Genomic DNA, 27,000 nt, shown 5'->3' with positions numbered 1-27,000 from the left:
CTTTAGATTCCTCAGAATGATCATTTCAGAGGATCTGTCATTGGTACACCACATAAAAGGCATTACAGTGCCTCTACTTTCTTAAAAGTCTGTGTAGATTTGCTATGTTATCTTAAAATGACAAACTTATAAAGATACACGAAGGAGAGTATAATGACAGGTTGCATCACCTCCAGAAATGGAAACGCCTACAGAAAGTAATCCCAATCCCTCCCTACCACTGAGTACGAGGAGCGCTGTCGCTGGAAAGCAGCATCCATCATTGAGTACCTCCGCTGTACAAACCATGCACTCTGCCTGCTGCTGCCACCGGGAAGGAAGGACAGGAGCCTCAGGTCCCACACCACCAGGTCCGGGAACAGTCATTACCCCTCAACCATCAGGCTCTTGAACCGGGGGGGGGGGGGGGGGGGGGGGGATAACTTCACTCAACTTTGCTCACCCCGAACACTAAACTAATCCCACAACCTATGGACTTATTTTAAAAGATTCTACAACTCGTGTTCTTTATTTATGCCTCATTTGTTTGTTTGTTTATTTATTTATTTTGTATTTGCGCAGTTTGCTGCCTTTTACACATTGGTTGTGTATCCTTTGTTCTTTGTTGTGGTTTTTTTTTATTGATTTTATTGTGTTTCTTTGTATTTACTATGAATGCGCACAACAAAATGAATCTCAGAGTAGTATATGGCCACTACCTTCTGTCATCTATGGTGAAGTCAATTGTAGATCCAACTTAATAAGTCACTGTGACTCCCAATGCGACTTCATCTTCTGGATTCTGAATATTGTAGTGAGTCTGTTGTAAGTGGCTAGGAGTCAGCTTCCAGAAAGTTTCTGCAATTATCCCAGATTTATATTTGGTGGTTTGTCTTGAATACAACAACATTAGCCATTCACAAGGATAGTGACACATCAGCTTTCAGCATGGTTAGGTCCAGACAGGATATAATAATGTGTATGAACATTGTGGAAATGGAAACAATGGAGCTCCATCAATATTGTTCCTTTGTTCATTATGGTACTTTACAAAGACTAACATTTGTGATCTTGATGAAATGCTACAATAATGCAATTTCTGTATAAATCATATCCAGTTTAAAATACATGTTCTCTAAAGTTGTCGTAGCTGGAGATGGAGTACGGGGTACTGGGGATAAACTTCCAGTACCTATAAAATGCTCCCAATATCTCAAGTAGTCTCTGAAATCCAAGTCCAGCCCCTGGCCTTCATGTATGGCTTAGCTACTAAGCCTGGCAGAACTGTTTTTACTGACAGGAGAAGGGGCAAAGGTGTGTTACTGGCATCTACCAGTCACTCAGGGCAGATGGTGCTCATTAGCCATGGTTGTCAGCTCATCTTGGAGAGCAACTCTGACCTCAAGCCTCCGCTGCCTTATGCCAATACCCGTTCATGAGGAAGGCTTCGGGAGTAAGCCCCTGAGGGAAAAATCTGGACTGAAGTCCCGAAGTCAGTCCTGCATTTAGTTCAACATGCATCAGCTATCGCAGTGCCAAAGTGTATCAGTCTCGGCCGTTCCTTTGGCTTCATCAGCTGTGTGGAGAGGGGGAGCCTGCTACACGGGCAACAGTTTCCTCTCCATATCGTACTGCCCTGGCTTGCGTATCGACTGACGGTGTAGCACCAACAATGTAAACAGCCAGGATGCAACATTCATGGTTGACCCCAACCAATGGAGGGCCTCTATACGAGAATATATGGGTCAGTCTATGAGTTCTGTGGAAACACAAGTTCAAAGTAAATTTATTATCAAAGTACATATACAACCCCAAGATTCATTTTCTGGTGGGTATACTGTACTTAGCAAATCTATGGAATAGTAACTACAACAAGATCAATGAAGACAACACACTGTGCAAATGCAAATATAAGTAAATCACAATAAATAACAAGAACATGAGATAGAGTCCTCAGAAGTGAAGTCATTAGTGGTGGGAATGTTCCCATGATGGTGCAAGTGAAGTTGAGTGTAGTTATCCCCTTTTATACAAGAGACTGATGATTGAGGAGTAGTAACTGTTCATGAACCTGGTGGTATGAGTCCTAAGGATCTTGTACCTTCTACCTGAGGGCAACAGCACAAAGACAGCAAGACTTGGATAGCTGGAATCTCTGAGATGATGAATGCTGCTTTCCTATGGCAGTGTTTCATGTAGATGTGCTCAATGGTTAGGAGGGCTTTACTCGTGATGTACTGGGCCAAATCTACTACCTTTTGTAGGATTTTCTGTTCCAAGATATTGGTGTTTCCATACCAGACTGTGATGCAGCCAGTCAATATACTCTCCATGAAGTTTGTCAAAGTTTTAGATGTCATACCGAATCTCTGCAAACGCCTAAGGAAATAGAGGCACTGCCGTGTTTTCTTCATTAATACACTTACATGCTGGGACTGGTATGGAAACATGTCCAGGACAGGTCTTCTAAAATAGTAACACCAAGGAATTTAAAGTTGCTAACCCTCACCACCTCTGGTCCTCCAATGAGAACTGGCTCATCGACCTCTGATATCCCTCTCCTTCAGTCAACCCATTACAAGAGAAGAGGGAAACAAAATTGATGTTATACCTATAAAAGGTGTATGTGTTTGTGAATCTTTTGCCAGTTATATAACATAGAAACAGTGCCTTCATCCTACCATGGGTGCCTTCAAATTCATACTGCTCTGAGACCCGGTTACTCAAGTACCTGTCCAGATGCTTCTTCCTGCTCCTGGTTCCACTATCTCCTCTGGCCTTCAGCTCAGCTACACTTCCAGATAGCAACTATCTTTTTTGTGAAATGTTTACCTCTCAGTTTCCATTTAAACCTCCTCCCTCCATTTTTTGTCACCTCGACCACAGGAAATAGGCTTGGGTCTCCTACAGTTTTATATAACGCCATCATGTCACCTCTCAGCATTTTTTGCTCCAGGGAAATCATATCCAACCTTTCCAGTCTCCCTTCATATCTCAAGGTCTCCAATCCTGGTAACATTCTTCACCTTAATCACATGCAGTATTGTGCACAATTCTAATTGCCACTCTACAGGATGGATGGACGGATGCTTAGTAACATCCATCCTGTAGAGCAGCAACGAGAACGGCACACAACATTGCAAGTGTGGCCTAATCAATGTTTTACACTACTGTAACATGATGTTCTATGTGGGTGTGTAGACAGTACTGTGCAAAACCTAAGGCACATATATAGCTAGGGTCCCTAGCACAGTACTGTACTTGTCATTGTAGAGCGGAGAGCGAGTTTGGAAATCTGGCGGGAGCAAAGCATGCTGGGTTCCTAGTTCCACTGTCTCTCTGGCCTTCAGCTCGGCTACTCTTCCAGATATCAACTATCTTTTTGTGAAATGTTTACCTCTCAGTTTCCATTTAAACCTCCTTCCTCTAGTTTTTGTCACCCCTACCAGAGGGAATAGGCTTGGGTATCAAAGTCTCCTACAGTTTCACTCTTGCACAGTACTGTACTTGTCAATGTGGAGCAGAGAGCGAGTTTTATAAATCTGGCGGGAGCAAAGGATGCTGGGAATTCTGAGGGTGGATTGCTGTGGAGATGTGCAGGATAGGTGGCAGAGCAGGACGACCGGGGCAGGTGTTACTGGCACCCCCAGCCATGAGACACCAGGCAAGGTCATTTAATCACTACAGAATGTCCCTCTGGTATTTCCCACTCCCTCATCCTTCCTTTCCTTTTTTTCCAGCCATGATTCCCTTCTCCCTACCCTTCCCATTCTCAGTCCACAATAGAGACCTATACCAGAATCGGGGTTATCATCACTGAGATATGTCATGAAATTTGATTTTCTTTCATGACAGCAGTACATAATTACTACAGCACTGTGCATAAGTTTTAGACACTCTTGCTGTATATCAGTGCCAAACCCTTTTGCACAATACTGTATGTGCACATAAAGTACTTTGTATATTTCTATGGTTGGCTTATCAGAGTATTCCTATAACAATAGTCTTTGCTTGATTTAATTCTGGCAAACTTCATATGCTTTGGCCAAAATTAGTATAAGTATTCTCCAACCATTATACTATTTTACAATGAATTGTATTAATACCATCTGTTTCCTGCATGAATTTCAGAATTAGAATTAATATACCGCATATATGTCGTGAAATTCGTTAACTTTATGACAGCAGTAAATGAAATATATGACAAATAAACATAGAGAAAAAAGTTACAATAAGTATATATATGTCTGTTAAATAGATAAGTTAAAGTAAGTAGTGCAAAATAACAGAAATAAAAAACTAGTGAGATAATATTCATGGGTTCAATGTCCATTTAGAAATCGGATGGCAGAGAAGAAGCTGTTCCTGAATTGCTGAGTGTAGCCTTCAGGCTTCTGTACCTCCTTCCCGATGGTAACAGTGTGAAGAGGGCAGGACAGGGTGGTGGGGGTCCTTAATGATGGACACCGCCTTCCTAAAGCATCGCTCTTTGAAGATGTCTTGATACTACGGAGGCTGGAACCCATGATAGAACTGACTAATCTTAAATGTGTCTGCAACTTATTTTGACCTTCTGCAGCAGCCTACTCATCCAGGCTGGAAGATGACTCCCTGAATGCAGTCCTGTCCACTGATTCAAAGCAGTCCTGTAGGCGGTCCTGTGCCTCCCTAGTCTCTATCTTCTTTGTCCTCACTCCTGGTGCTGCAGTCTTCAGACTCTGCCTATACTCAGGGAGCAGAAGTACAGCCCGGTGATCAGACTTCCCAAAGTGTGGATGGGGAACAGCACAGATGGCACTCTTGAACTTAAGTGTAATGGTAGTCCAGTGAGGCACTACAGGTTATTTGTTAATAATAAATACTTAGTGACTTTATCAAGCTGGTTAAAATCCCCCAAAATGAAGGGGAAGGCATCGGGATGTGCTGTTCAAAGCCTGTTGATTACATTGCTCAGTTCGTCTGGAGCCTGCTTGACATGAGGCTGAGATAGAACGTATCAAAGTGTACCACTACCAAAAAGATCACTGAATTCCCTTGCAGCAGGTAAAATGGCCGGCACTTCCAGGAATTCCAGGCCTGGAATTGCGAGGAATTGCGAGGAATTCCAGGCCTGGTGAGCGATATTGGGACAACACCAACACATTAGTACACCACAAGGAGTTGATCATGAGTCATATATCTCCACCTCTAATTCTGAGAGACTCGACCGACCTATCTTGATGATGTGTTGTGAACCCGTCTATTGGAATCACTATGGTCAACATGGAAGGGATTCACCAAGATTCCGTAAAACAAAAGACACATATATACCTAATGTCCCTCTGATCCAGCACCCTAGCTCTGAGATTGTCAAATTTATTTACGAGAGACTGCACATTTGCCAGCAAGATAGTTGGAATAGAAGTCAAAAACCTTGTGTTTTTTTTTTGAAAATGCACCATCAAACCAGCAGGTCGACCCCTCTTTTGCCGGCGGCTTCTTAAAGGGGCACTGTGCCGGCCACAGTCCAGTTTATTTCCAAACAGGAGGAAATCTGCAAATGCTGGAAATCCTAGCAACACGCACGAAATGCTGAAGGTACTCAGCAGGCCAGGCAGCATCTAGGAAAAGTGTACAGTCAACATTTCGGGCCTTCAGCAGGACCCCAGCATTTTCTGCGTGTGTTTCCGAGTCTATTTCCATCAGTTTTAAGCAGCATAGATCGTTCAATCACATTAGAACTTCATAACTGAACACACATATCATAGAGGCAGCTGTGGTTCTCCACCACAGTAGGCTAAAACAAGAATATTTGATGTTTTCCATAATTTTCAATGAGAGCTGTCATTAGGGTCATCTATGTTGGTGCCCCAGAAGTAATGGAAATTCAAACTATTTGCTGCAATTAAGAAAATGAACTTACAGCTCTCCCAGAGCGCTCATCCTTGGAAAGTACAGGAGAAGTTCTTATATTGCTGGGCAGCCTGTATATATAACACACTTGTTTCCTTTGATGAACTAGCTGAGTTGTGGATGCAAAGTCGAAATATCCATGAGCGAGCAGCCAGCTTTGTCTACGTGTATTGTCTCAGTCATTGTCCGGATGTTCAGCGTTTATACCAAATCAAAAGGTCTTAACTATAAGCTCAGCCAGCACATCACAAGGCCACTGTTCTGTGTTGCACATTGAAAAGGTGCATAATGGGAACCATAGAACATTACAGCACAGAAACAGGCCTTTTGGCCCTTCTTGGCTGTGCCGAACCATTTTTCTGCCTAGTCCCACTGACCTGCACCTGGACCACATCCCTCCAAACCCCTCTCATCCATGTACCTGTCCAAGTTTTTCTTAAATGTTAAAAGAGAGCCTGCATTTACCACTTCACCTGGCAGCTCATTCCACACTCATAATATTGGAACATACCAACTAAAGTGGCCACTAACAGATACAAATATTCTGCTATTTATTAATTGGTGTAGTGTCTTGGTGCAAACATTTCTAAGTGTATCCATCATCGATTGAGCACCTTTGATGTGTGTTTTTTATTCATTCTGTAATAGAAAGGCCATATAAATCCTTATTATTTTGCAGTCATTGCATTATATTGCTAGTTATTACTAGCTATCCTAGTATATATTAAGCATAAATTATTAACAGGATCTTTTCCATTAATGATTAGCTCTCTCATTCTTATGAAACAATGCAAAGTAAAATTGGATTCCAGAGTGTGATTTATCTTGATAACTTCTTTTTAACATATTCTGTTTATGCATAATAGTTATCAATTCCTGCAATTTTATTAAATCCGTCAATGTTTAATCAACTCATATCATTCATTTCCTACCTGGATTAAAGGCTAGCTAAGTTGAAAAATAAATCGTATTTTCCCACTATGTAAAGCGAAGAGAATATTTTATAAATGTTGGTATATTTGTCTTGAAGCTGATACAAACTCAAAGAGAATGTCAACATTATTTAATGAAAATTCCCCATCATAATACGAAGAATGAAAATTGAGAAAACTTGTTGGCAGCTACAGTACAATTTTCATTCCTGTTGTAACAATCCTGCATTGACAGCTTCACCATTTTGTAATAATTTCTGCTGAAAGGGATTTCCCTTTGGGTTTGTTATGGGCTAATATTTGTCACTGTCTTAAGAAAGTGCTGCCCATCCTTATTATTCAGTTGTCAAAATTAATAGTATTTTAATAATACCTTAAGCAAATTAAGTTAATGCAAGGGCTGGAAGTGTTTAGGGTCTGGGATATATAGGAATTTAAAATTAATCCTTGGATAATTGCTGTGTGTAAACCAAAGAGAAAAGTCATAGGGCATTAAAACTGAGATTATTTATGAGTTTTCTTTGTCTGTAGTAATATACATAGTCAGAAAGAAAGCCCTGGCTGAATGAGGGACTCATTGATTCATTTGAAGAATAGGAAATGGTAGCCTTCTGATTAGTGCAGGAAGGGAAACTATGCTTGAAAATAGTATGTTCACTGCTCAATGGTGACGGCTTGCTAGGGATGCTTGAATACTGCAGTACATGGATAAAACCACCAGATGAACATGCAGCTGGAGTTTTTAATGCCTAATAGTAGGATATGCACTGAAATCCAGTGCCCCCCCCCCAGGTACAGCATGATTCCTGGGGGTTTGCATTGAGCACAGGGTCTCTGCCATGGTTGAGAATTGCATCCGCCTCCCAAAAATATAATTCTCAAAAGTCAAGTCAAGTCAAATCGCTTTTATTGTCATTTCAACCATAACTGCTTGTACAGTATACAGTAAAAATGAAACAACATTCCTCCAGGACTATGGTGCTACCTGAAACAACACAAAACTACACTAGACTACTTGAAACAACACAAAATTACACCAGACTACGTGAAACAACGCAAAACTACATTAGATTTCAGACCTACACGGGGCTACATAAAGTGCACAAACAGTGCAAGACAGTATGATAATTAATAAACAAGACAATAGGCACAGTAAAGGGCAAATTACAATATAATAACAAATGATGTAAATGTAAACAATGTTTTAGCCAGAATTGAGAAAGAAATGAGCAAAAATTGCAAAGGGAGTGGAGAGTGGTGTTCAGGAGAGGGAGGGAGGGAGGGAGGGAGGGAGGGAGGGAGAGAGAGAGAGAGAGAGAGAGAGAGAGAGAGAGAGAGAGAGAGAGAGAGAGAGAGAGAGAGAGAGAGAGAGAGAGAGAGAGTGTGTGTGTGTGTGTGTGCGCGCATGTGTCAGACTAGACTCTGGGAATTGAGGAGTCTAATGCTTGGGAGAAGACAACACTACAATCACGTTAACCTGCAGGGCATTTTACCCAAATTCCACATGTCACCACGGCCACTAGGGGAACAAATAGACATGACCATCTTCATACAAATAGACATGGTACTTACAAAGCTATCCCACACTCTCACCTTGGTCTCTCTGACCACATCTCCATAATGTTAATCCCAGCATACTGACATCTGCTGAAACCAGTCAAGAGAAACCATCACTGTATTGCCTAAAGAGGCAACCTCTATATTTCAGGACTGTTTTCAACAGACTAACTGACAGGTATTCAAAGTTGCTGCCACAAACAGAGAAGACACAGACCTCAAGGAATATTCCTCATCCATCACCAGCTACATTAGTAGGTGTGTAGGTGATGTTGGTACTTTAAGGGCGGTCTTCTCGTGGCCCAACCTGAGCACTAGCTGAACGCTGAGCTGAGGCGCGTTCCCTACTAAAAGCCCGTGACAATGCTTTCAGGTCTGGTGACAGAACAGCTCTCACAGCAGCAAGAAGAAACCTCATCTTAGGCTTCAAGAGGGAAAAGTTTACCTACACTCAAAAAAAATCAGGAACTCCTGTCAAATAACCAACGTATGTGGCTGGGCATCAAGGGCATTACTGACTGCATAAGGAAAAACAGCATGAACTGCCTCCCAGCCTGACACTCCAAACAACTTCTATACAAGCTTCAAGGCACGTGACACCACGCTGGCCACAGAAGCTACCGCCCCCCCCCCCCCCCCCACACACACACAAGTGAGTAGCCACTGTCTAAGAGCAGTAGAGGTAGGAAGGACTCGGCTGAGAGTCAAGAGTCAAGCTCTGTAATGGCTTGGGGGACACTACCTCTGGGCCAGACTACATCTGAGGCCAAGTACTCAGGCAGTGTCCACACTACTCACTGATGACTTCATGGACATCTTCAACACTTCACTCATCTAGGCTGCTATTTCCATATTGGCCACCATCATCCCTACATTAAGGAACTCTACACCTTCAGAACTAAGTGACTATGCCTGGTGGAACTGAAACAATCATCATGAAGTGCTTTGAATGGCCAGTAATGACACATATCAAAAACTCGATTCCTGCCATATTGCTCATTCACCAATAAGCTCACTGACAAAATCAATGTACAACAGATCCATAGCATCTGTCATGCATCTGGCCCTGACGTACCCAGAAAAGAAGAACACTTATATCAGAATGCAGTGTCTGGATTTCAGTTTTGCATTCAACACTATTGTCCCACAGACCTTGACAAACAAACTCCTAATGCTGGGTCTTAAATACACCACTTTGTAACTGGGTGTTGGTCTCCCTAATTAATAGACTTTAGATGATCAGGATGTACAACTGCTCCTCCCTCCCTCATCTTCAACACGGGTGCCCCCAGGGCTGTGTGCTGTACAGTCCGCTCACATCTGGCTGTATGGCCAAATGCCCGAGTAATCACATTGTTAAATTTGCATACGACATGACAATGGTGGGACGCATCACAATGATGAGACGGCCTACGGAGAGGAGGTGGAAGAGCTGGAGACCAGGCAAACAGCCTCTTGCTCAATGCCAACAAGATGCAGTGAACAACAAGATGGTTGTTGACTTCAGGAGAACCTGCACCACTCACAACCCCTTTACATCGGTGGCACGGCAGTGAAACCTGTGAGCAGATTCCAGCTCCTGGGAGTGCACACCTCACACAACCGCTCATGGTCCCGGGAGACATTCTACACAATCAATAAATCTCACCAACTCATCTTCCACTGAGGATGAGTTAAATTATGCAGATCTACACACACCCTTCTACGGGCATGCAGTAGAGAGCACCCTAACAAGCTGCATCACGGCATGCAATGGAAACTGGACAGGAAGGTGCTACAGTGAGTAGTCAGTACTGCTCAGTGCATCACTGGCCCCACCAGTCTAGCCAGCATCAAGGACACATATACAGAAAAGGGCCAGTAACATCTCACCCTGCTCATAGACTGTGTGACCCACTGCCATCAGGGAGGAGGCTACGTAATCATTACTTTACATAACCACTGCTTTAATTATTTGCTGTTAATCACCTTCTGTACAGACACTCCTGTACCTAGCATTTGTTTACAGACATACAATCATCCAGGTATATAACCTATGTTATGTGTTTATATTTATTGTGTATTTTTATTGTCATTATATTCTTTATCTTATTGTGTTCTTTTTTGTTCTGCATTGAATCCAAAATAACAATTTTATTGTCCTTTGCACTTAGGCGCTGGAAATGACATTAAATGATTTTGAATCTTGAATGCTATCATAGTGTCTATGGTGGGATATGGGGGGTTTCAGTGGAATGGTTGCAGATCAAAAGTAGGATTGGCGGGTAAAAGGGACCAATCAGTAGGTAGGTGGGTTGGTTTAGGGTTAGTAGAGGGATCAAACTGAATGACAGCAGAGACTCCCTTGGTAGAGATGTCAAGGAGGTGTTTGGATGGAGGAAGAATGTTGTAGGTAGTGATAATGGAGGTGCAGGTGTTCTTGGGCTAATGGGAAACCAAGAAGTGAGGTTGTCAGTGGTTGGAGAATGTGGGCAGATAAGGAGAATAGGTCAAGTTGGGTCTTTGCAGGAATGGAAGACCCATAATGAAAATTGGTTGGTTGGTTTATTATTGTCACGTGTACAGTGAAAAGCTCGTCTTGCATATTGTTCATGCAGATCAATTCATTACTCAGTGCATTGAGGTGGTATAAGGAAAACACAATAACAATGGAGAAATCAAGCATTCATTCCATGTGTATTAGACTCACAATTTTCCATTACATTTTATGTTTACTGTTAGAAGAATAAGATTATACGTGGGCAACTAATGTTGGTTTCTGCTCTCGTTAACTGAGGGGAGAAAAATTAACCAGAATTACCATTGCTAATTCTCATGAAATGTCATTTTTACAGGACATGCAAAAATGGAAGTTGGACTAGCTCTGACAACCATTTTAAAAGGTCATTCGATCAACATACTTAGCGTGGAGCAATTTTTTTCATATGTTCTATACCTTTCAAAGGTAGAGTGGAGGAGAAATATGTTGTTGAACTTTCACATTAGTCATTCTTAAACAAATCTTTTTTTTAACCTCCACAGAAAAACCTCGGATGAACAGTATTCTTACTTCTGCGACCGAGCCATATGACCTGTCCTTCTCAAGGTCTTATCAAAGTCTGTCACACCTTCCACCATCGTACGAGTCTGCAGTCAAATCTGACATAAGCAAGTATTCTTCACTAAAACGATTAAGTAGGTGTCCCATAATTTTCCATTAACATTATTTTGCACCATGCCTAGGATCTTGGATCTGGTAACTTATTTTATTTTTAAATGCCACAAACTTGTAAGTGTCTTGGTCTTTCAGTGTCCCAGCTGTTGCTCAAGCAAGAGTAACAACTGTTCAACTTCATGCTGACGCATTCTTCATAGATGGTCAAGACCTAATTGCCATTATGAAGTCCTACAGACATTGCAGCTCGAGCAGGGCTGGTTACAGTTCGATGTGGTGTTACATGAAATGCAGATGCTGGAAATCCAAAATAAAATCAGGATATGCTGAAAACATTCAGCAGGTCAGGCAGCATCTATGGAAAGAGAAACAAGCTAACATTTTACATTGACGATCCTTCATTCTCAGCCAGTATTTCCACCTGAAATGTTATTTCTGTTTCTCATTGTAGAGATGCTGCCTATCGAGCTGAGATTTTATTTTAAATGTGTTCTTACTTTATTTTGTTACATCTATCACAGATAGCATTATTATACCTCTAATTTTGTCGCACCTATTTCAAGACAACTGTGGCATGACCAGCTGGAGAGATCACCGAAGATCGCCCTTTAACAGAGCACAATAGTACTGTCAGAAGCAGAGTTCAGGGTGTTGATAAGCTAATCCTCCTAGTAGCTCACAGGAGTCAAGGACATGCCTCCCTGATCTCTGACTGTGGGAGAAGGATCATTGTGAAAATACTATTCTCTTTCGCTGTGGTGAATAAAGTCTGTTCTGCAATGTGAATGAAGCCAATTGCATAGAATCAGCTATCTTAGGACTTCACACAAACATTTTCTTCTTAAAGTAATTCTATCTGGTAAAATATGATCAATAAATGTCTGATGGGGTTGAAATAAGAAATCAAGTTATTGGCCATGCTGACTAGAAGGACTGGGTGCAATAATATCAAGAATCTAATAATAAGAGGGATGTAAGAGGAATCTAAACATAAGGAGAAGGAGGAAATATAACAAAAGGTGTCATAAACAAAGATAATTGTCATAAAGAATTGGAACAATGTAAAGAAAAGCAGATCATTCTTAAAAAAAGATTATGAATCCTTACAAACAAGGTATTGGGTATTGAAGATGGCAATTATTTGGGTAAAGTAAAGGGAAAGAAATTATATAAATTTGAAAATGATGCCAAACCTTAAGTCTGTGAAATGTAAGAAGAAGATATTAAAATATAAAAAGAAAACAATTTAAAGGCGATTTTAACTTTAAAAAAAAGTAAGCACACACATAAGTTGCAACAAATATTAACAAATAAAATACAAGAAAGGTGCCTGAAATTTCCTGAAAATATAAGAAGATGGAACATTTTACCAGGCCTGGTGAGGTAACCTCGAATAACATACAGTAGACAGAAATAACTTCATAATTGCCAGTCTTATGCAAGCACAATGATTTCACATCGGACAACTGAGTCAAGTGAGATGTATGTACCATGATAGTTGCAGTTACGCTGCTGATGCCTGTCTACTTCAGCTATGTTTGTTCATTTATACCTGTCCTCATGGGAGACATTTCTGTCAGTCTTTACCTGTCAGAAAGGAAGCTCATGCATTCCACTATCAAATGCATTCTATGTTGCACATACCTCGGCATGAATATCTATGAATAGTTCTGTTAATAAAATCATTCATGATTGTTGTACTACAGAAAAGTACACAAGTCTTACATGTTGCTTAGTACAGTTGATTGAAACCTAAATGTTCTAAATAAAATTACATTTAAGGCTGCTTTTCTTGTTTTTTAACCAAATCCAGAACTGGATTGTTGGTTGGTTTGAAAGAGTAAGCTTATGGTAAGAGCTTTGCTGATTTTTTCACTGTTATTAAAAATTCTACAGAATAATAGCCCTATTTTGTAATATACAGCAAGAGGGGATAAACAAAGGGAACCCCTTCTCACTAATTACATCTAGTTTATATTCCTGGAACCTGAGGGCATCTTCTTTGAAAATGGGACCACCCGAATGAAAATTGGATAAGGGACAGCCTTAATTGTGGTTAATGCATTCTTTCAGAAATGTAAGATCTTTTGTTGATGGCAATCTAAAATGTGATTTTAACTCATCCCCGCAGGTGAGAAGGAGATGGATGAATACTACATGAAAAGAAGGCATCTTCCAGACTTGGCAGCAAGAGGAACTCTGCCTCTCCATGTTATTAAAATGAATCAGGAACACAGTAACCATAGGGAAAGGCCGAGGCGACCAGAGCGAGCCATGTCACAGGACAGAGTCCTGTCCCCACAGAGAGACATGCCTCAAGAATGTGTCTTGTCTTATGAGCGCATCCTATCTGATGAACAACTATTGTCAGCTGAACGCCTTCAGTCCCAGGATCCTCTACTCTCTCCAGACAAAGTTATGTCCCTCAAACGCTCCGCATTCCGTGAGAAGGCCATGTCCAGGGCTTTGTCTCAATCCCACACAGATGTCTTTGTATCTACGCCCATCTTAGATCGTTATAAGATGACAAAAATGCACTCACATCCCAGTGCCTCAAACTCTTCGTCCAATACCTTAAGTACAAATCAGACGAATCACACTGCTGCTAAGCGACATGCCTTTGCTTCACGTCGGCACAACACAGTGGAACAGCTCCACTATATCCCAGGACATCACCGTAATTACCATACAGCCAGCAAAACAGAAGTGACTGTTTGATCTTCAAAAAGTCAGTTGCCGATTCTACAGTAACAAGAGTGTAGAAGGTTTTGTCAGTGAACCACAGGACAATGGCACTGTCAGACTACGCTAATTACTCACACTCTAATTTCTGATATGTTATTTAGGCAAATGTATTTGTTTATCTAAACAAAATGGTATACTATACAAGGCTTCAGTCTTTTCAGAGATACTTAACATCAATTCCTAGTTTTATTCAAGGTTTTCATTTTAGTTGGTACATTAGCACAACAGAAGGTGGTGAACCATCCAGGTCACCTGACAGTTTCTATCAAAGGAAGCCATGTGGTATGGTAATCGATGGAACAGGCTCAGAGCAACAAGATCAGAGGTTAAATTTCTAACCGACTACTATTGCTACTTCTGGAGATTGAAATTATTTGTTTGAAAGAGACTGATTTTTAATTTGGGAAACAGAATTGTTCAGATTACTCGACGTGAAAACAAAGACGCTTGTACCATATCATCCCAAACAGTGCGTTAAGGTTTTCCATCTTCTAAGCATGTACAGTTAAAATTTAATTAGGCCAACTCATCGGTAACCATTTCCGTACACAAGATTGGGGCACAGCTGGCTTTTCTTCCATGCATATTTGGCCCTTTGAATGGTTGCTTAGAATTCCAGGTGGTCAAGTAGTATCATTATAGAAAGAATTAAAAATTGCATTATTGAGCACTTTTGATAAGTGGTAATGAGTTCCATAATTTTTTTTTCCCAACAGTATGACTTTTTTACTGAGCGGAAAAATTTCTGAGAAATCTGTAGCATTTACAAGATAAGAGTTTAATTTTGTGGGCATGGGACTCTGTAAATGAATTTTTGAACCTAGGAGGATGTTGCTTATCTTTCTTTTTAAACTTCATGGACTTTATTATCAGGTTCACTTCTGACATATGAAATGCCACACAGGCATTGAAATCACTAATCATGCCAAAGTGCTCAATTTGGTGATGGTCTGAGGTGAACCTCGTGAATCATTTATTTACGTCAGTCAACAAGAAGAGGTGGTACCCAAGAACTTACAGGCATGCAGACAACATAAAGAGAGCTGTAGAAGGTGGAGGAAAGCAACTTCATACATTTGTAATGACAGGAGTGCCATGTTTCATTGTTTTCTTTTTTTCTTTTGTTCTGTACTTCATCCTTCTCTTATTTTATATGTACTTCACTGTATTCAGTGTTTCATCTGTTTAGCATCAATTATTTATTTTACAACATCTGCACACATTTGTTGTTTTTAGTTTTCCAACACATTCCCCTTGTTATTTCCCATTCACCTTTACTCTCCTTAAACGCTGATGATTCGTCTCATGGTTTGGGTTCGATAGGCACCGTGCTCGTCAGGACATGAAGTGCAGTAGTGTGGAGAGCTATGCACTGGCACAACCTAATGATGGAATTCAGCATTTTTAAAAACAGAGTGCACAGGACTCTTAGCTGGATCTGGAAGTCGATATCCCCACAGATTAGCATGCTAAGTATTCATTCAGATCTGCTGCTTGCAAAATTGATGGAGCCTCTGGATTTGTAAAACAAAGTATGTTAAAATTGTAATTTGCAAGTTTGAAGCTATATATAAATATTGGACAAGTGCTGGCCTGTTGAGGCATGTATTGTATAGTGTTGAATGATGTTTATGTCATTGAATGGCTTGTGGTGACTTTACACACAAGTGGAAGAGATCCTATAATGTAGCAGTGGTGTGATCTTCTGTGTTATATTGGAGGCCTGGAAATGTACTTGGAATTTTTTTGTGCAACTTAGGCCATTATGTAATAATTATCTAGTTAGATATGGATTTTATCTTCATTAGCAAGTTCTTAAACTGTGAGTACATCACAACTAAAAATCTGATTAGATGATGATTTGAAATCTTATGTTATTTTAGTTATCTGAACACTTACAAAAAACTTCAGGCTCACACATGTCTCCTGTCACGATTATTCCTTTGTAATGTGTATGAGTATCAGCATTACACATTATCTACCAGTATCAGTGAGATTCCACCTCATAGCCATACAGGCAAATGAGGAATGTGCATTGTATTGCTTTAAAAATGAATGGAAGAATAACTTACACTGTAGTGAGTGAAGTATGATCATAGTCTAAGAAACCTTTTTGCAGCAATTTAACATTTCTTTTTGAAGGTCAAGATTCAAATCCTAGTTTTCGCTATATATTTAAAATTAAATTTTCCATGCATTTAGACAGGTTAGTAAAGAAGCTTGTTGGCATGTTTGATTAATTCATCTTGAAAGTCAGGAAGGCAAAGGAAGCATTAGAGAGGGTCAACATGCCAACAAATGCAGAACCATACTGGTGGCAGTGATGCAGGCATTCATTGTCTAGGCTTACTGACTCAATAAGGACCGATAAAGTGTAGAGGCAGTGTAATAAAAGGATGACTTATTCGTTTATAAAAGAATTACTCCTCAGACACCTTTTCCTCGTCAGTTGATGCTGCTTCATGGGCGTTTTTTTTAATACCTCAATACTTGCAGGTGAAATTAGTCTTGTGACTGACAGCGTGAGCAGCTAATTGCTTATAACATCAAGTTATCAGTCATCTTCTGTGTTTTGGTCATTGCAGTGAAATGGAAGACTGACCATAAAATAAGCCAGAAGTTACAGTGTAATCAGTTTGCCGCAAACATTAATATTTGTCTTGTATATGATTGAGGCTTTTTTTTGCTCAGTAGAGATCACATCAGCCACAAAGCTTAGGGCAGCAAGGAGAAACTTTATTCAGTGGCGAGCTCGTGCAGAAAATCGGTATGGTTAAAACTGCAATGCAAAAGCAGAGATCAAAGTGGGAGAAGTATGCAAAGGTGGAAGAAGGTTTATAGTTTTTAAAGGATCTAGTACACCACTGTTATTCTTTGTATTTTATCTGTAAATAATACAGTGACACCAACTAAATAAAAGTGATGCTTTCAAGCTAATGTACATTTTATTGATTAAAGCACAACAATAGTTACAGCTTGCTATTTAGAAGGGTGTTACAGTCCCTCTACAATGTTAAAGTGGTGTTGCAAATCTGAAGTGCAAATGTTTAAAGGGTTATTTAGGTTGTTACAGTGTAAAGTATGAAATTTACAAGTAGATTGTAGGCAGGTGCCCTTGAGAAATTACATTCCAGAGGATAAACTATGAGAAATTTAGCATGAGATGGAGATAGAGTAATCATTTGACTAATCCTCAAATAATAGCATAATTTAAACAGCAGTTGATTTGAAAACTGTATAATTGTTTAGTCATTTGTTGGGATATTTTGCCATTATAAATCAGATTTCTAGGTATCTTCTACCAGCAATGCTTCTAGAATGAGTAAAAGTGACTCCCTGATGATGTTGCAAGAGTGAAGCAGGCTCTCCTGAAATTAAAGAAGCCAACGCTCGTTAGATGTCTCAGAAACGAGTAGCTCACCTTCACAATTACAAAAGCTCCAATGGTCCACAGTATGATCAACACCCACCTGTCAATATTATTGCTCCCTTTGGATAACAACCACTTTTTAAATCATTATTATCCATCATATCTTGCTGAGTAAATGCAGCATCGATCATGAGGTTAACCTGAGTTCTTACCAGTTAGGAAATGTTGGATTTGGAATACCTCCAATTTGGCTACAAAACAAAATCAGCATCAGAACTTATCATTTATTACTTTACTGTTCCCTTTATTATTTTCCTAGTTATTTAGTCACTATGGACATTATTTTGTTCTTCCAGGGTCCCTGTTGTATTTATTGCCTATTCTTATCCTAAGTACACTCACTTAACCAAGTTCCAGTGGGAATGCATATGCCCTGAACTGGCTGTGTTCTAAAGTATTGCTTTGTTCCAAGTTTTAGCTCAACATAACACTTAACAACCTGGCCAAGATTGCTTAAAACATAAGACTATAAGATATAGCAGCAGAATTAGGCCATTTTGCCCATCGAGTCTGCTCCATCACGCCTGATCAATTTTCCTCTCAGCGCCAGTCTCCTGCCTTCTCCCCATATCCCTTCATGCCCAGACCAATCAATCTACTAACCTCTGCCTTAAATGTACATAAGGTAGTGATTGATAGATCCTTGATTTCTTGGTCACAGGCTGGGTAAAGAAGCTTTGCATTTTATGGGGCTACATTGCTATAGGTCCTAAATAAATAAATACAAATCTATTTAGACACATCATGTCTGCCAATTCAGCTTGTGATAAGTTCACTAAGCAGTCTGCATCCACCAATGGAGCAGGAAAGGAATAGTTTGAATTTACTATTGAATGAACCTCACACTGTGGTCCAAGATGCAAAGCTGTAAACTATAACTTGAGACCAAAGAACAGTGCAACGATGTTCAGAGGCATAGTACGATATGCTGACATCACAATCAGCAGGCTTGCCCAACCAGTCAGAGATGGATTTGTAAGCAAAGGTGTGAACCATTGCAAATGGCAGTATAATCCAAAGCAGGGGTTCACAACCTTTTTTATGCCCTGGACCCCTACCATTAACCAAGGGGTCCGTGAACTCAGGTTGGGGACCCCTAATCTAAAGAGAGAGCCTGTCAGAAAAGGTTCATGAGAAAAACAGTTAGTAAAGACCCCAACAGAAGGTTCCAAGCATTGCACACATTGTCACCGAGAACATCACCAGCAGGTAGCACACAAGGATCATGGAAGTTGAAGCAACTTAACGCTGGAATATTTAATCATGCAATTAAATCTTCCACACCCACTGCAAAGATCACTCTCCTGAAAGGGATTGCAGGGGAAGTGAACGGCCCAGTTCCCAGGAACAAGTTTTTGGGTGAGTGAGCTGGTTGCGGGAGGTTCAGGAGGCTGAGGAGTGCCGGCACCAGGTGACAGGGTGCAGCATCCTTCCACTGCCTACAGAAATCTACCAGTGAACCAGCGACACAGGAGTAACATATCACCACAAACACAGAAGAAAGCAGGGAAAGGTAAGTCAGCAGGGAAAATTACTGGTCAATCAATTTTTCTAAAGGTGCTGTATAGTAAATTGGGTGACTTTGTTATCAGATTGTCAAAGATTCATCAGTTTGTGGATTTTATACCAGGCTACCATCAAAGTTCCCTCTGATTTGTAATGACCAGTCAGCACAAAAATCTTGTGCTGTGCAATTTTTTGCCCAGTGACAACAACGTGTGCACATTAATGACCTTTTCAATAAAAAACCGTATAAATAAACCAGTTCTAAAATCTGCAGGCAAGTCATCATAAACGCCACATCATCCGCATCCGAAACCGCAAAAGGAAATGTGATTGTGTACAATCGTGAAATATACTTGACATGCCAAGGAGGTAGAGGGTGACAATCTTTTGTCTGCAGTTTAAATTCTTTTGTGCGCTTGTAGCAAAAGTTAGTGTGCACGCACACACCTTAGAGGGAACATTGGCTACCATGTAATCTTGTAGATTAGCAAGCTAGTTTGATTAAAATTTCAATAGTTAAACTACAGAACACGTACCCTACGTGTCATATAACATTGTGCTGGAGGGTGAGCTATTGAAGGTTTAAAATGGACCTTAAGAGATTGGTGTGATTATACTGTAACATTAGACATGCTGGGGAGCTATAAGAGTTTGTCCTGTAATTGGTTGCAGTTTAAACCCAGGCAACACATGTTAATTTGAAGTCCTGCAATGGATTTGTGGCTTTGTTTGATGGAAACTGTTATATTTACTACATAGTGGATGCACCTGTACCTTGGGAAATCTGTAACACTTTATGTTCTCTCTATTTAATAATAATCAAATCCACACGATCTGTGAGATCTGCTACAATAGTATTTTTTTCTGCATTACCTCCTCAGCTTAGGATTTGTAGCAGCCGTTCAGCCTTTTCACCATATATAAACTTGGGTGAATTTTTATATCCATCGTTTTGAACTAGCTTCAGAACCAGTTGCAGTGTAATAGCTAATTATCTTCACTAATAAAAATAATGCAGATTAGAATTTTATTTACAGCTAGTATGTAACTAGCTATGAGACAGACTATTGTTACGACAACATTTTTACTTTAGTAGGAGACTATGGATTTACTAAAAGAGAGGTGGTGATTTTGTGTTTTTGGTCATTTTATGATTGTTTATGGTAGTATACATAACAATGTACCTTTGTAACTGTTACTTTGCACAAACTATTGGTTGAAAATTGAGTAAGCTTCAGGATGAGCAGTACTTGACTGTTTCTCTGTAACTTAATTGTTGTTCAAATTACCTGTAAAAGCACATTCTGTATGTACTGTATACAAACTGTAACGAGTTTAGTAAAACTTATATAGTCTTAAGGACATTTTTTCACTTTGTCAGTTACAACTATTTATGGATTCAGTAAAAAAAATTAAATCGATTTAAACAAAGGGAAACTGCCTCTGAAGTTAAATTGTTTCTGCCTCGTGAACTTCTCCTACATTCATTACTGAGGATTGCTTGCCTCTGTTTCTTTCCCAGTCGTGTTTATCCAGATATCTATGAAGGCCTTTCTGTTAAACATGATTATCTGTGGATTAGCGTTGGGGTTAGAGTGAGGGATTAAATTGCTGTTCAATGGGTGAAGACAAAGTGCAACACAAGTTGTTTTAACAATGTGAAGATTAATTCTTATCTTCCAAGTAGCAGATTAAAGAGTGTTATTATTGCTGTCATTTTAGTTCTGACAAGCCACAGCAGCAACACATGTACAGAGTGCAGAACCCATTCTGATTTTACATGAGATGATCTCATAGTACGTGGAATAATTGCAGCTCTTTGATACATTTGTCAAGCCAAATGTTACAAAAGGCTTATTTGAGTTCAAAGTTCAAAGTAATTATCAAAGTATATATACGTCACCATATACAACCCTGAGATACATCTTTGTGAGCATACTCAATAAATCCATAAAATTATAACCATAACAGAATCAATGAAAGACCGTACCAATTTGAGTGTTCAACCAGTGTGCAGAAGACAATAAACCGAACAAATATAAAAAGAAAGAAATAGATAGATAGATAAATAAATAAATAAATAAATATCGAGAACACGAGATGAAGAGTTCTTGAAAGTAAGTCCATAGGTTATGGGAGCATTTCAATGATGAGGCGAGAGAACTTGAGTGAAGTTATTCCCTCCGGTTCAAGATCCTGATGGTATTAGCTGTTCCTGAACATGGTGGTATGAGTCCTGAGGCTCCTATACCTTCTTCCTGATTGCAGCAGCAAGAAGAGAGCATGACCTGGGTAGTGGGGGACCCTGATGATGGATACCCTTTTCATGTGAGAGCATTTTGTGGGCTGGGCCACATTCACTTTTTTCTGTATGACTTGTCATTCAAGGGCATTGGTGTTTCTATAGCAGGCTGTAATGCAGCTAGTCAGTATGAACATGTCATAGAATTACTTTCATGTGTCATAGAATTACTTTCAAGTTTTGAGAACATTTTAAATTTAATGTTCAGAACTGTAATTCTATACATTTAACTATATTGATTATGAATCAATATTGAACTAAAAAATTAAGTATTCTGCCAGGGTTGGATCAATTTTGCAGTTAAGCCTTGAAACTCAGATATCCTACTTCTTTTAATTCAGTAACATCATTGAAATTAGTACCTACAACAAATAAAGTCCCCACTTTTTTTTTGGTAATTATTCTGTGGTAACTTCTACTTTACAAAAGACCACTCGACAACTTGTTGGCTAAAAGAGCATCTTTATCTGGGACGGCAAATGATATTTACAATACAGAGGCTTCCAGGTACCTCGTGCTGCCTGGGTGGAGGAACTATATACAATGCATACTGGGAGTAAAAAGAGCGGAAGTAAAGACCCCGCCAACCCCGGATCCCACCTCTTGCTACCAACAACTCCCAGATTAGTATGAACTTACTTTTAATAATACTCACATTACAACATATTCTACATTGTACCATAAATAATTAGCACTGATGGATCAGCGTTTTATAAACACAAGAGATTCAGCAGATGCTGGAAATCCATAGTAATACACACACGCACACAAATTGCCGCAGGAATTCAGGAGGTCAGGAGAGCATCTATGGAGAGGAGTTAACATTTTGGGCTGTGTCGCTTCGACGAAACTGTCCATAGACTCCTCTCTGTAGATGCTGCCTGAACTGTCAAGTTCCTCCAGCATTTCACGTGTGTTACTATGGATTAGTGTTATTTTCTTTAACAGAAATTTTGATTGCGTTCTCCAAAAGGAATGCATTCAAGTATTTCCAATGAACATGTCAGCAGAGAAAGATTCACCTTAACTGTGGTTCCAAGACACACTGTAGGTGTTAGCATAGTCTGGGCTTGCACTTCAGGGGTTGCCACATCATAGGACTTCTCATCTCTCAGATGAGTTTTCAAAATGGGAAATCAGTAAAAGGTCAACAATAACAATGACTTGTGTTTAATATACTAAAACAATGCAATACATGTCACAAGATATTTTACATAAAAATTGACATTGAACCATATAAAGGGACACATAGGAGAATATATACAAAAGCTGGTAGAAGAGGCATATTTTAAAGAGCCTCTGGAATGAAGAAGTAGATGTGAAAAGGTGGACAGGTTTAAGGAATGATTGTTGGAGCCGAGACAGCAAACAGCTGAGAGAATGATTAGCAGTGATGGAGTGATTAGATCTGAGGACGTCATTAGGTGATTAGGTGACATCATTAGTGATTAGGTGACGTCAGCGGCGAGCGCAGGCTTTAAAAAGCGACCCACTTTCAGGAACAGGCAGCGGAGTGCGCAGGAGCAGAGTGCTGGGTTTTGGCTCAGCGGGCTTTGGCGCAAGAGGACTTCGACAAGAAGCCTGATTTTCATTTATTCTGACTAATCTGGGATCAGGTAATGGGGGAGACGGTTAGAGCAGTGGTGTGCTCCGTATGCAGTATGTGGGAGGTCTGGGTCAACACAGTTGTTCCTGATGATCACACCTGCAATAGGTGCATCCAGCTGCAGCTCCTATCAGACCGAGTTAGGGAATTGGAGCAGGAGCTGGATGAACTACGGATCATTCGGGAGGCAGAGGCAGAGATAGATAAGAGTTATCGGGAGGCAGTCACACCGAAAAGACAGGAGGTAGGCAAATGGGTGACAGTCAAGAGAGGCAGGGGGAGCAGACAGAGAGAGAAGAGAACCCCTGTGGCCGTTCCCATCAAAAATAAGTATACCGTTTTGGATACTGTTGGTGGGGATGACCTACCAGGAACAAGCTGCAGTGGTCCTGTCTCCGGCACTGAGGTTGGACCCTTGACTAGGAAGGGGAGGAGGGAAGAGAAGAGAGCGGTAGTGATAGGGGATTCTATAGTCAGGGGGGCGGATAGGAGATTTTGTGGGGAAGATCGGGAGTCTCGGATGGTATGTTGCTTCCCTGGTGCCGGGGTCCGAGACATCTCAGATCGGGTGCAGGTTATTCTCCAGAGGGAGGGCAAGAATCCAGATGTTGTGGTCCATGTAGGGAGCAATGACGTGGGTAGGATAAGTGAGGGGGTCCTGCGTAGGGAGTTCAGGGAGTTAGGTGCGAAGCTGAAGAGCCGGACCTCCAGGGTAACAATCTCAGGATTGCTACCTGTGCCACGTGCGAGTGAGGCAAGGAACAGAAAGATTATAAAGATTAATACGTGGCTGAGAGGATGGTGCAGGAGGGAGGGCTTCAGGTTTGTAGATAATTGGGCCTTGTTCCAGGGAAGGTGGGATCTGTTCCGAAGGGATGGTTTACACCTGAACTGGAGCGGTACTAACATTCTTGCAGAGAAGTTTGCTAGAGCTTCTTGGGGGGGTTTAAACTAAATTTGCAGGGGGCGGGGATCCAGAATGCGAGAGGGGATAGCGAGGGGAAGAATAAAGGACAGGTGGGGACTACACAGTTCCGGAATATTAAATGTGTAGTAGAGGAAGGTGGGGCGGAACAAGGGATAAGGAGGACTCGTGTACAGGGGGATGGTCTAATGGAACATGGAGTTAAATGTGTTGAAAGAATAAGCAAATGTAGGAAAGACAACAAAATTCTAGGGGCGTATAGCCCGATGGGAGTTCGGGGAGCTGGGTTAAGCACAATAGGCAGCGATTCAAACAGAGAGAGGAGAAATAGGTTAAAAATTCTATATCTGAATGCACGAAGTGTCAGGAATAAGGCGGATGAGCTTGAAGCCCAGGTGCGAATGGGTAACTATGATGTTGTTGGGATAACGGAGACATGGCTACAGGGAGATCAGACCTGGGAAATGAATGTACAAGGGTATACGTGCTATCGTAGGGACAGAAATGTGGGTAGAGGGGGTGGGGTGGCCCTGTTGGTGAGGATTGAGATTCAGTCCTTTGCAAGGGGGGACATAGGGTCAGGAGAAGTAGAGTCTGTGTGGATAGAACTGAGGAACAGTAAGGGCAAAAGGACCCAAATGGGTGTTGTCTACAGGCCACCAAACAGTAGCATGGATATTGGGTGCAAGTTGAATAGGGAGTTAACATTGGCATGTGGCAAAGGTAATGTCGCAGTAGTTATGGGGGATTTCAACATGCAGGTGAACTGGGAGAATCAGGTTGGTGCTGGACCACAGGATAGGGAGTTTGTAGAGTGACTATGGGATGCATTCTTGGAACAGCTTGTACGAGAGCCAACCAGGGACAAGACTATTCTGGATTTAGTGTTATGTAATGAACAGGATTTGATAAGCGATCTCGCAGTAAAGGAGCCATTAGGAGGTAGTGATCACAATATGATAAGCTTTTATCTGCAATTTGAGAAGGATAAGGGCAGCTCGGAGGTGTCAGTGTTGCAGATGAACAGGGGAAACTATGGTGCCATGAGGGAGGAGCTGGCCAAAGTTGACTGGACGGATAGCCTAGCAGAAAAGACAGTGGAACAGCAATGGCAGGTATTCTTGGGAATAATGCACAAGGTGCAAAATCAGTTCATCCTCCAGAGAAGGAAGGATTCAAAGGGGGGAAAGGGGCCACAGTGGTTGACAAAGGAAGTCAGAGATTGCATAGCATTAAAAAAAAAGGAAATATGACAGAGCTAAGGTGAGTGGGAAGTTTTTAAGGAACAACAGAACTTAACTAAAAAGACAATACGGGGAGAAAAAATGAGATACGAACACAAGCTAGCCAGGAATATAAAGGAAGATATCAAAAGCTTTTTTAGGTATGTGAAGAGAAAGAAGATAGTTAAGAACAATGTTGGGCCCTTGAAGAATGAATTGGGTGAAATTGTTATGGGAAACAGAGAAATGGAAGAAGAATTTAATGAGTACTTTAGATCTGTTTTCACTAAGGAAGAGACAAGCAATCTCCCAGATGTATGGATGGGCCAAGGACATAGGGTAACAGAGGTAATGAAACAGATTGACATTCGGAAGGAAACGGTGATGAGAAGACTGATGGGACTGAAGGCTGACAAATCCCCAGGTCCAGATGGTCTGCACCCTAGGGTACTAAAGGAGGTGGCCCTGGAAATTGCGGATGCATTGGTAATCATTTTCCAATGTTCCTTAGATTCAGGATCAGTTCCTGAGGATTGGAGAATGGCTAATGTTATCCCACTTTTTAAGAAAGGAGGGAGGGAGAAAACAGAGAACTATCGACCTGTCAGCCTGACATCGGTGGTGGGAAAGATGCTAGAGTCCATTATTAAGGATGAAATAGTGGCATATCTAGATAGCAGTGATAGGATTGGGCCGAGCCAGCATGGATTTACCAAGGGTAAATCATGCTTGACTAATCTGTTGGAGTTTTTCGAGGATGTAACCAGGAAGTTAGACGGGGGAGATCCAGTGGATGTAGTGTACCTCGATTTTCAGAAGGCATTTGATAAGGTCCCACATAGGAGATTGGTGGGTAATATCAAAGCTCAGGGCATCGGGGGGAAGGCATTGACATGGATAGAAAACTGGTTGGCAGATAGAAAGCAAAGGGTAGCGGTGAATGGGTGTTTCTCGGAATGGCAGGTGGTGACTAGTGGGGTGCCACAGGGCTCGGTATTGGGACCACAGCTGTTTACCATTTACGCTAATGATTTGGATGAAGGCATAGAAAATAACATCAGCAAATTTGCTGATGATACTAAGCTGGGTGGCAGTGTGACATGTGATGAGGATGTTAGGAGAATTCAGGGTGACTTGGATAGGCTGGGTGAGTGGGCAGATACTTGGCAGATGGCGTTTAATGTGAATAAGTGTGAGGTTATCCACTTTGGGAGTAAGAACAGGAAGGCAGATTATTATCTGAATGGTACAGAGTTGGGTAAGGGAGTAATACAAAGAGATCTCGGAGTCCTTGTTCATCAGTCACTGAAGGTGAATGAGCAAGTGCAGCAGGCAGTGAAGAAGGCTAATGGAATGTTGGCCTTTATTACAAAGGGAATTGAGTACAAGAGCAAGGAAATCCTCTTGCATTTGTACAGAGCCCTGGTGAGACCACACCTGGAGTATTGTGTACAGTTTTGGTCTCCAGGGTTAAGGAAGGACATCCTGGCTGTAGAGGAAGTGCAGCGTAGATTTATGAGGTTAATTCCTGGGATGTCTGGACTGTCTTATGCAGAGAGGTTAGAGAGACTGGGCTTGTACACATTGGAATTAAGGAGATTGAGAGGGGATCTGATTGAAACATATAAGGTTATTAAGGGATTGGACAAGATAGAGGCAGGAAATATGTTCCAGATGCTGGGAGAGTCCAGTACCAGAGGGCATGGTTTGAGAATAAGGGGTAGGTCATTTAGGACAGAGTTAAGGAAA

General features: G+C 41.0%; 1 protein-coding gene across 4 annotated transcripts in view; it reads left to right on the top strand.

Annotated features, from left to right (window-relative positions):
- The window catches only part of LOC140714572 (protein shisa-6-like), a 578,648-nt gene extending 558,034 nt beyond the window's left edge, over positions 1-20,614 (top strand). For 3 of the 4 annotated variants that reach the window (XM_073025878.1, XM_073025881.1, XM_073025880.1), the window contains 2 exons: positions 11,382-11,534; positions 13,646-20,614. In XM_073025878.1, coding sequence (XP_072881979.1) covers positions 11,382-11,534; positions 13,646-14,232 — 740 coding nt within the window. In that variant the 3' untranslated portion in view covers positions 14,233-20,614. The remainder of the gene's footprint in view (positions 1-11,381; positions 11,535-13,645) is intronic. The other variant, XM_073025879.1, reaches the window with a different exon arrangement.
- The last annotated feature ends 6,386 nt before the right edge of the window (positions 20,615-27,000 follow it).

This window comes from Hemitrygon akajei, chromosome 22 (genome assembly GCF_048418815.1).
Source record: "Hemitrygon akajei chromosome 22, sHemAka1.3, whole genome shotgun sequence".
Classification (NCBI taxonomy): domain Eukaryota; kingdom Metazoa; phylum Chordata; class Chondrichthyes; order Myliobatiformes; family Dasyatidae; genus Hemitrygon; species Hemitrygon akajei.
The sequence above is the reverse complement of the archived record's forward strand: the minus strand, read 5'-3'. Positions and strand labels throughout refer to the sequence as shown.